This window comes from Lithobates pipiens, unplaced genomic scaffold, assembly GCF_037356315.1.
Source record: "Lithobates pipiens isolate NorthernLeopardFrog02 unplaced genomic scaffold, aLitPip1_a1.2 Scaffold_18, whole genome shotgun sequence".
NCBI classification, from domain to species: Eukaryota; Metazoa; Chordata; class Amphibia; order Anura; family Ranidae; genus Lithobates; species Lithobates pipiens.
This window is the reverse complement of record NW_027507758.1, coordinates 392,740,797-392,752,311: the sequence shown is the minus strand read 5'-3', so window position 1 is coordinate 392,752,311 and position 11,515 is coordinate 392,740,797. Positions and strand designations below refer to the sequence as shown.

The 11,515-nt window shown below is 40.5% G+C and overlaps 1 protein-coding gene across 1 annotated transcript; it reads right to left on the bottom strand.

Annotated features, from left to right (window-relative positions):
• Nucleotides 1-2,002: 2,002 nt before the first annotated feature.
• Nucleotides 2,003-11,147, bottom strand: LOC143988349 (BAG family molecular chaperone regulator 2-like). Its single transcript, XM_077487858.1, has 3 exons — nt 11,124-11,147; nt 8,069-8,178; nt 2,003-2,416 (listed from the first exon to the last, which is right to left on the bottom strand). The coding sequence occupies exons 2-3, from the start codon at nt 8,085-8,087 to the stop codon at nt 2,022-2,024; spliced, it is 414 nt and encodes a 137-aa protein (XP_077343984.1). The 5' UTR covers nt 8,088-8,178; nt 11,124-11,147; the 3' UTR covers nt 2,003-2,021.
• Between the last annotated feature and the right edge of the window lie 368 nt (nt 11,148-11,515).

Sequence of the window (11,515 nt, the reverse complement as noted above, 5' to 3'; positions counted from 1 at the left end):
ATGGGTACAGTGTTGCATGACCACGCAGTTGTCATTCAAAGTGTGACAGTGCTGGAAATTGCCCTGGGCAGGAAGGGGGTAAAAATGCCCAGCATTGAAGTGGTTAATATAAATAAAGCATTTTTTTTTACGCTATTGGTGCCCCTTTTTATTCGTTGTTTATCATATAGACTGGAAGCCATATTAGATGGAAGTCATCTGTATAAGTGTGAGGAAAATTTGTGGTTGAGGCTGTTGGACTTTGATTGTACCGTAACAATTAAGATACAGGGATGTGTAAAAAAATAGATTTTATGAAATTAACATAGATATATAAAATTTTAATATATCTATGTTAATTTATTGATTCTGCCACCACCATGTTTCATTGTGAAGATGGTGTTCTTTGAGTGATGTGATGTGTTGGGTTTGCACCAGACAAAGCGTTTTCTTTAATGGCCAAAAGGTAAAATTTTAGTCTCATTAGTCTCATTAGACCAGAGCACCTTCCTCCATACATTTTGGGAGTCTCCCACATGCCTTTTCGCAAACTCAAAATGTGCCATTTTGTTTTTTGCTGAAAGTAAGTGCTTTCTTCTTGCCACTCTGCCATAAAGCTCAACTCTGTGGAGCGTACAGCTTATTGTCGTCCTGTGTACAGATACTCCAGTCTCTGCTGTGGAACTCTGCAGCTCCTCCAGGGTTATATTAGGTCTCTTTGCTGCCTCTATGATTAATGCCCTCCTTGCCCTGTCCATGAGTTTTGGTGTGAGGCCATCTCTTGGCAGGTTTGCTGTTGTGCTATGTTCTTTCCATTTGGTTATGATAGATTTGATGTTGCTCCTAGGGATCATCAAAGATTTTGATATTTTTTTTATAACCAAACCCTGACTTGTACTTCTCAACAACATTGTCCCTTACTTGTTTGGAGAGTTCCTTGGTCTTCATGGCTGTGTTTGGTTAGTGGTGCCTCTTGCTTAGGTGTTGCAGCCTCTGGGGCCTTTCAAAAAGGTGTGTATATGTAGTGACAGATCATGTGACACTTAGATTGCACACAGTTGGACATAATTTCACTAATTATGTGTCTTCTGAAGGTAATTGGTTTCACCAGAGCTTTTTATGGTCTTCATAACAAAGGAGGTGAATACATATGCACATGTCAATTATTTTTTTATTTCTGAAAAAAAGTTTTAACTATATTTTTTCTAATTTTACTTCACCAACTTATGTTCTGATCCATCACATATAATTCATTGAGCTAAAAAAAAACATTGAATTAAAGGCTGTAATGTAACAAAATAGGTAAAAAGCTGGGGGGGGGGTGAATACTTTTGCAAGGCACTGTGTGTGTGTATATATATATATATATATATATATATATATATATATATATATATATATATATATATTTCTCTTTTCTCTGTTTAATAAATAGACACCTACATTAAAAGATGAGTGCATTTCCTGCACATCAGCAGATATTTTTCTGTACTTTTGGTGAAATGCACATGTACTGCAAGGATGTAACACATGTTTTTTTTTTTATTATTTATGACCTGACATGCATTTTAAATGTTCTTATGTTGAAGAATGTCTGTGTAATGCTTCCCAATCTACATGCACAACTGACAAGAATGAAACAGGCAAAGCATTATTTCAGTGTTGCTGATTCAGGCAGTGCTACAGCATAAGTTACCTATTGTAAAGGCAACTGATTGGGTAATTAAATAAAATATGCATTTATTTCACCTAATTAATAAAGCAAATGTTCTGAAACATGCTAAACCACAGCCATTTTTTTCTAATATAGCAAAACTGATAATATACATTTGATTAGCTTCACCTTTTCAAAGAAAAGCCATGAAAACAGAAAATAATCATCCAAATTAATCTTTGAATAGTTCTACTGGTAAAATGGCTTCTTCATTGATACGGTGTCATTTAAAAAACACACAGAGCTTTTTACTGGAAAACATGTAAACCTGGTTCTAAATCTACAATATTGTACAGCATGGACACAAAATCAAGTTGCCAAATGTACATTAGATTTTATTTTGCTGTACAGCCAATTTCTGCTTCTGTTTCTCTAGAAGTGTAATGGACTTCTCAGAACTGTCAATGTTCCTAATAAGGGTCTCTAGTCTTCTTTTAATTTTCTTTTGGTCCTCGATTGCACATCCAATAATGATGGACTGGAATTTCTGATCTACTGGTGCTGAAAGAACTTCTGAGGTACACGCTCCATACAAAGATACCAGCTGATTCTTGCCATTTTCCATGCTATCCATGACTTTCTTCAGAATGTCATCAATCATCGTGGTGGCTTGTTTCAGAGCTGAAGCTTGCTGGGGGCTTCTTATGGTTTCAACACAGACCTCTACAGTCACTGTACGACTCATCAGCCTCTCTGCTGTTAAAGTTAGTTCTTCTCTTTCTCCTATACAATGAAACCAACATTAAACAAAAATATGAGTGAAAATGAAAGGTCTTTATTCCAACCATGTATTCTCCAAAAATATAAAAATATCATGTAAGTTTACAGGGAGCAATGCCCTGAACACAGTTTGCAATTGGGGTAAACACCCTCTATGCATCCGTTCCAGTTTACAAGTTTCATTGAAATGTTTGTTAATATGCATACAGCCTCTTTGTATTTCAGCCTGGCATTGATTCCTACAGCCCCGTACACACTATCAGATTGTCTGCTGAGTTTTTCCTTCAGATTTACCAAAACCATATAATATGAGGTCAAACCTTAGGAGTTTCAATGTGTATGCAATCAGGCAGGCCCTTCTACTACATGGTTTTGGTAAATCTGAAGGAAAAACTCAGCAGACAATCTGATAGTGTGTACAGGGCTTTAAGGATGCCAGCAGCTTGCTGTATCCGTGACTTGCGGACAACCAAATACACTTTTGCTGTATGGTTTAAAGCACCCGTATGAATGAGCTCTTTTAAAATTCCATACATATTACTTGCAAATCCTTGCAAACAAATTCATGGTTCCCTGTTCTCGGTCCTATATATGGCATGTAGTTGTGGAGACAAGGAGTGTATCTAGAACATGGGTGGGGGCAAGTGTGACCGAGGGGGGGGGGTGAGTTCCTGCACCTTTTCCCTGAGAAAAAAAGCCCCGCATTGGAGTGTCCAAAAGCAGTCCAGCTGAGTGGTGGGCAACACAACAAACAAATGCTAACAGGCCCACGTGAAAAACAAGTTAGCAGAAGGCGCTCAATAGTGCTCTCAGAACCTTCAAAGAACCTTACGACTGAAGTCAGCATTGAATGAGGCCTGAATAACAACCTGTTAAGACCTGACAAACATGTAAACAGGTGGCAGCCTTGCAAATTTGAGAAACAAACACCTGATGGTGAAAAGCCCATAAAGCATTAACTAATTTAGTGGAGTAAGCTTTGACAGGGAATGGTTGAACTTTGTCCTTGAATCTATAGGCTAGAACTTTTAGCTGCCAAGGCAAAGCAAAAGCTTTCACCAAGGACAGAGAGGCTAATAGACTTTAATGCCCTGTACACATGGTCGGACTTTTCGACAGAAAATGTGCGATCGGATGGTGTTGTCGGAAAATCCGATCGTGTATGAGCCCCATCTGACTTTTTCCATCGGAATTTCCGATACACAAACTTTGAGCGCAGGATCTAAAATTTTCCAACAACAAAATCTGATTGTTTAAATTACGATCGTGTGTAGACACTTCCGACAGACAAAGTGCCACACATGCTCAGAATAAATTAAGAGACGTTGTACGTCACCTCGTTAAGAATGATCGGATTTTCCGACAACTTTGTCTGACCGTGTGTATGCAAGACAAGTTTGGCACAAAATCTGTCGGAAAAAATCCATGGATTTTGTTTTCGGAATGTCCGACCGTGTGTACAAGGCATAAGAATCACTAGGTCTGAGATTTGATCTTTGACTATACTAAAGGCCAAAAATATGATCCTGACCAGAATTGAGAAAAGACGGGATATGTCCCACAGAGTATATCATGCAAAGCTGTGAGAAATATGCTTTCCAAGGGCAACGGTAGACTTTACGAGAAGTTGATTTCCTACCTTCCTGCATTTTCATTAGCTAGGAAACTGCAAGAGAAAAATCACTAACCTTTAGAACCCAGCTTCAACAGCCAGGGTGTTAAAGCTAGCAACAAAGAAGCAGGTTGGTAAACCTGTTCTTGGGACAGAATATTCAAATGATCTGGAAGGGTCCATGGAGAGTCTGTTAGGAGTCTGACTAGGTCTGAATGCCTCATCTGCCTGGGCTTATTTCAAGCGATGAGAATGAATAGCATGCCATCAGTCTTGTTCTAGCAGAACAGCAGAGGAGGGTGTTTCAAAAGAGGAAAGGTATAGATCAGGTCTGAACCAATGAAGTCACCAGAGCAGTGAAGTCTATAGGATCCCTGGAACTGGAAACAAAATCGCTGTTTGTTGTTAAACTTCGAGGCTTAGAGGTTCACGTGCCTGAGACTTGGAGGGCTGGGAGAAGAAAAATTAACTCTTCTCAGTGGGTTTCCCAGATTTCTATTGCTGGTGCAAAAGGGTACTCTTTCCCCCTGTAACATACACAATAGAGTTGGGCCACAAGCATGAACTCTAGCTGTTAATGGGCAGGGGGATTTATGAGGACTGAATCAGGATCTTGAGATCCTTGAAAAAGACACTGAAGATCTGATAGATTGACATGGCAGCAATGGCAGATTGTAGGGCCGGGCCTGCGAGGAACAATAAGGCTTTGAAAAATGTCTCTTAGGCCGCGTACACACGCGGGGACTGTTCGCCCAACTTTGTTCGTCAAACAGTTTGAGCGGACAGTCCGCTCAAAATTAGCATGGACGGACTTGGCCACACACGACGAACGAACAGTCCGCTGAAACTTGCGCGATGACGTGAACGGCACGTACGACGGGACTAGAAATACGACGTCCTATACACTGCAATGCAACCTTCGCCGTGTAAATCCTTTCTGAGCATGCGCGGAACTTAGTTTGACGAACAAGCCTACACACGCGCGGACTGTCCGCTCAAACAAAGTTTCAGCGGACAGTTTTACGGGATTTCCGAAAAACTTTGTTCGTCAGACTGTCCGCTGAAACTGTCCGCTGAAGCCCACACACGAGCGGACTGTCTGCTGAAACACTGTTCAGCGGACAAAGTTGAGCGAACAGTCCGCCCGTGTGTACGCGGCCTTAGGCCGCGTACACACGCGGGGACTGTTCGCCCAACTTTGTCCGCTGAACAGTGTTTCAGCGGACAGTCCGCTCGTGTGTGGGCTTTCAGCGGACAGTTTCAGCGAACAGTCCGCTGAACAAGGTTTTTCGGAAATTCCGAAAAACTGTCCGCTGAAACCTTGTTTCAGTGAACAGTTCCCTCGTGTGTAGGCTTGTTCGACAAACTAAGTTCCGCGCATGCTCAGAAAGGCTTTACACGCCGAAAGTTATAATGCAGTGGATAGGACGTCGTATTTTTCGTCCCGTCGTACGTGCCGTTCACGTCATCGCGCACGGTTTCAGCAAACTGTTCGTACGTCGTGTGTGGCCATGTCCGTCCATGCTAATTTTGAGCGGACTGTTTGCCGAAACTGTTTGACGGACAAAGTTGGGCGAACAGTCCCCGCGTGTGTACGCGGCCTTAGTCTTTGATCCACAGGATCGTTAAACACCAGAATATCCTACAGAGACAGTCAAAATTGTGTCGAGACATAAAATGCCCAGATTCTCTTTGGGGATGGCACACTTTTTAGGAAACCCCTCCCCAATAGGATTTTGCTGGGCAAAGTGCTTGGAGGAGTAAAACATTTTTTTTCTGGATTAGGCTAGTCAACTACAGGTTGCAATAATGAGTGTGCAGGAAACATTTTAACAGGCTGATGTATTTAAAAATGTGTAGCCTTAGGTATAGTTGAGAAAAGTTGTTCCAGATCTAGGTACATGTGCACTGCTTTAATAAGGACCCAAACGAACTTTAGGGTTATGTGAGCATATGCTTGCAGCCCCTGCATACATAGTCAGCTAACATGGTTGAAATATTCCCCATAAACCCACACATAATAGCAGAGAATTCCTTGCTGGATAATACAGAGGGAGGGAGTCACTCCTAAAAGGAGATAGAGGATTTTGAGGAGTGTTGCAGGGGAAAGTGGTCAATGCTATCCATGTTAGGTCCTTCAGGACATATGGTGGTTTGTAAGCTGGCAAGACCTGCAGAAGCGCTACCTTTGCACCTATTATATGCCATAATAAGTATGCAAGTGATGGATTCCCCTCAAGGGGTACTCACAAAACTTTGCAGGAGTGGGAGTGTTAATGCCAGCTGTGTCTTTTCAAGAAAAGCTCCTTGGGGATCTTGGTGTGACTGAACAGATGGCAGGAAAACTAAGAGGGTCCATGCTCACTCCAAAATATGGTGCACACATGCACAGGAAAGCTGGATACACACTATACAATGTTCTTTCAATTTTTTCCTTTTGATTTACCAAAACCATATAATATGAGGTCAAACCTTAACAGTTTTAATTTGTATGCAATCAGGCAGGCCCTCACACTACATGGTTTTGGTAAATCTAAAGGAAATCAAACAAAAGTTGTATAGTGTGTATCCAGCTTAAGATAACCAAAAGGGAGGGTGTACAGACTCAACTGGAACACACAGGTAGTAATAAATATTAGGTTCCAATTTATTAAAAAGGGCAAGCCCTGACTTAGCAAGTAATGCCCCTGGACAATGTAACTCAATTACGAAATGCGTAGGGGAAGAGCGACACGCTGACCTCACCTTGTGTCTGTGGTTAGGAGATCCGGGAAGGATGGGTTTGTCCAAGTGCATTCGGCTGGTGCACTGGACTTAAGGCTCCTGTTTTCTTCATCTGTTGTAAGGGCAATTGCTTTTAAATTATTTAATAAACCATGGGTTTTACACTATTGGAGCCTCTTATCTCTTCTATGTAATTGTCACACAACAACGAGCTTGGGTTCATTGGAGGTGGACTGAGGAGTGTGGGGTATCCTATCTAGATTCTGGAGACTGTGCATCCAAGGATATCTGCAGGAGTGTCTGAGGGCTAAAGAGATATTTTTCCATGAAAGTTTTCTGTGACATTCTGTAACGGGGTGTCATAGACTTCTGGTAAGAAGTAAATTCTTCTCATATTGGTGGTGGATCACAAACGGCTCACTATTTGAAGATTTCCTTTTTATGGATGGACTTTCTTTTGAATCATTGTTTTTAATTTTTTTGCACGGGTGAAATTTTCTGATGATACAATTATTTTTCAAGCTTAATAACGGTTTTTTAATTCATCCATTTTTTGTATTTTTTATTTTCACTGTCACCTGGATGTAGTTTTTCAAATATTTTTTATATGATCTCACTTATGATTCATATAGCTTATATATTATATATGTGGGTTTATGCCAAATGGTCTCACACACTGTTTAAGGTCACTATTTTAACCATTTAGTGTTACCTTCATAGGGATTGCTGGATGGTCTCTTTATTCATTTATGACTTTATTGCATATATATATATATATATATATATATATATATATATATATATATATATATATATATATATATATATAAACACAGTATATATATATATATATATATATATATATATATATATATGGGTTTATGGTTCATTTACCCCACTGCATTATCACATATTGTTTATTTACACATAGTATTTGGTTTAGCACAACTCTTATTTTTATTCAATGGTCCCAAGAGCCTATGGTCCCAGGACATGCTGGAGACATGCAGGAACCAGAGGACATGTCACATGCCCCATCAATAGGTCTTCCAGACCAGGGTTCTACCAGACATATGCACTACAGCCCTGGTCGTGTAAAGCGCTCTGCAGCTTACATACAATAAAGGTATCTAGGGAAGTACCTCAGCAGAACCAAGTGCCCTCAGGACACAAAACAAGTCACCAACGTCAACTCCCATGTTTCTGTATTTACATGTTTTCCTCCATCTATATGGCCATTTGTTTTGCATTTGTTTTTGTTCTGAAATAAAGATAAATGAGCCAATTTTAAGTGGTGAAACTGTGTAAGCACAACCTACCATCACTGATGTTCCTCATATCCTGGCTGTTCTGAATACTGTGGATGAGTTCTACGAGAGATTCTTTCTCTAGCTCAAGGGCTGATGCTGAATCACGTAGGGTTTGGACTCTAAGGAGGGAAAAAGTTCAAGCATTTTAAAATAAAAGGCTTCATCATTTGTTCTATTTTTATATGCCTATATCACATCGTTCATTGCTACGGAAACTACACAGAGCCACTTGTTGAAGAGGAATGAGAAAATATGCAGACTGCCATCGCTGACCTCTTCTTATAAATATACTAATTGCCTGGCTGTCAGCTGATGCAATAGATTTTATAATTTTTGAGTCACTGATTTGGAAAAAGAAGCCACATCAGCATTTCTTTTATTGCAGGTTACTTATTTCTTAAAGGAGAAATACAGCTATAGCTTGTTCAGCTGTACTTCTTCTGTTTTCAGCAAAGAGTGGGCTGAAGTCTGCTGTCTGCTGATGTCACAGAGCCGGTGCTGACTCGGGCAAGATTGCAACACTGGGGTCGGCATCCATCCACATGCCTGGACCGGTACCCAGCTCAGCCTCTCAGCAAGTCCCTGTGCCTCTGAGCCGGATACTCCCACACCTTCCACAGCACAGCGCTCCAGTGAGTAAGAAGGCAGAGCAGATAGTGGTGACTGACAGTCAGCAGCTCTCTACTTGGGGAGCTGTAAGAACTGAGCGATCACTAGATCACCAGGGGAAAAATCCTAAAAAAGAAAACTGATGCAGAAACCATATCTTATGATTGCTAACCTGCAATATATTACATTTTTGGTTTGATGCTGGCGTAACATAAATATGCGGCCCCACAACACCAGGCTTTTTGCCATGGGGCTGAATATTTGGGTATCTCCCTTTGTGCTGGGAGCGTGTCACATAGCGCATTCCCAGCACCAAGACTGGGGTCTCACGAGAGCCCCGTACTAACGATTGGGATTCGGAAATCCTGATTCCAAGTCACCTAATCAATGTGATTGGCTACTATAGTGATCAATTACTGTGAAGCCCATCCCTTTGTTTCTTTCTGTGAATGGAAAGGAAAGATACATTGTATCTTTGTCTCTCCTTGCAGAGAGAGAAAGATAAAAACAAAGCGTGTATAAAAAATAAATAAAATAAAATAAAAAATACCTAGATCACGGTTTGATCTAGGTTGGTGCCAGGTTTAGTGTTTGGGTCAAGTAAGGGTCAAAGGCCAGGGCCTGTATATTTTGGGCAGGATTTTTTTTTATCAAATTAATATCAGTGTGATTTTGGTAGGAAAAAAAAAAAAAAAGGAAGCAAAACTTTTCTTGGCTCCACTATGGGTACAAACAACAAATAGCATACATATATGTGAAAATGCTGCAATAGTCAGGAGCAGGAGAATTTATTTTGGGTATTTCTTTGGTGACAGGTTATGGCAGTAACAAGAAATATACAGCTACATTTTATTTTTATTTTTTTTATTTTATTTTTACTATTGTGGGCCATTTTGTATTTGATAATAAGAAAAAAAATTCAGCAAATAGCCATACATATTTACCACCAAATAACAGCCTAATTTGCCCTGAAAAAACAAGGTATAATTCATCTGGATGTACAAAGTAGTTGTGATGATATGTACAGTTTTACTAACACATGTCAAAGTTGCCAAATTGTGCTTAGGGATTAAGATTTGTTTTACCCTTAGGCGTGAAGGGGTTAATACAGTTGCATGTTTGTTTTGGATCAGTGACCAAAAAAGTATAAAAAACAGAGACAGGCAGGCAACTAGTATTTTTAGAGGTCTGCATTTACAGGCACTGTATTTCTCTAAATACCCAACAAAGGATCGGCCAACCACACACCACACTGTCACTTACGTAACAATACCACTCTCAGCAGTGCCCGGCATTTCCCAGCTTGCGGGACCACAATCTAGGTGCCAGCAGCCTGAGAGCGATTGTCACTGGGCTAATTACGCATATTAACCCATTAACTACCAACTCACCCTCTTTAGACCGAGCTGGGGGAGACTCTGAATTTTAGCAATACCAGTTATGATTTTAGAATAAGCGTCTGTAACACACACTTTCACTACAGACAGGTCTTCTCAGAGGCCTTACTCTAAAACAGTAGCGCTCTTCAAGAGGCAGGTTCGTTCATTGCTTGCATTAAGAGCTTTAGAGACAAGGTTAACATTTTTCAAAATAAGGGTTTAATAATGAAAAGGTCAAAATTGGTGCAAATAAAATATTTACAGAAAAATATGTGTCAAAGAGATAAGGACAATATACACCCACAAAGAAATAAGGTAGATTTGAGGAGGAAGAATAATTGCAATTAATGTCCGGGGCTGATCTTGTTTAGAGGTTGGTTGCTGGGAGGACTCTACATTCATGACCATGTCCCAGGTACACTTTATGAGACATATTCATGTCTACTGTTTACAGACTGCTAATAAAGATTATTGTCCAGCGTGTCATTTGCTTCAAAACAAATATATACATGGCAGGTTTCCAATGTCTCCACTGTGCATACATCTTCCCCACCCAACATAATAGCAAATTCAACACTCTCCTTTTTTGAATTGGCTACTACTGAAGAGGTTACCAAACTTTTCTCAGATGCCCACCTAACCAATTGTCACTTGGAGCCTCTTCCCTCACAACTACTATGGTCACCCTCTTCTATCCTATGCTCCCTCACTCACATCTTCAATCTCTCCCTCTCTAGTGGCAACTTCCCCTCCCTTCTAAAAGTTGCTCAGATCACTCTCATACTTAAAAAGCCCTCACTGGACCCCACCAACCTGAACAATTTAAGACTCATCTCATTGCTCCCATTTACCTTTAAACGTCTAGAATGCTAATGCCCTATACACACGACCAGTTTTCCTGTCGGAATAAACTCTGAAGGTTTTTCCGACGGAGCACCGACGGAATTCTGCTGAAATTGTCTTGCGTACACACGATCACACCAAAGTCCAATTATCAACGCGGTGACGTACAACACATATGACAAGACTAAAAAAGGAAGTTCAATAGCCAGTAGCCAATAGCTTCAGTCTCATACTTGCTTCAGAGCATGCGTCTTTTTTTGGTCCGTCGGAACAGCATACGACAAGCGGTTTTCCCAGTAGGAATTGGTTCCGTCTGAAATATTTAGAACATGTTCTATTTCTAGGTCCGTCAATGTTTTAAAAAAAAAAAAGTCAGATGAGGCATACACACGATCAGAATATTCGATGAAAAGCTTCTGTCAGACTTTTTCTGCCGGACATTACGCTCGTGTGTATGCGGCATTAGTCTACAACCGTCTTAGCTCCAACCTCAGTGAAAATAACCTTATAGACCCCCTACAGTCTGGCTTGCACAAAAAACTCTGGAATAGACAAACAACAGAAGGAACAGTGCCCTCTAAGTGCCCCATTAAAGGCTCGCACAGTGTCCCAATAAATGCTCCCA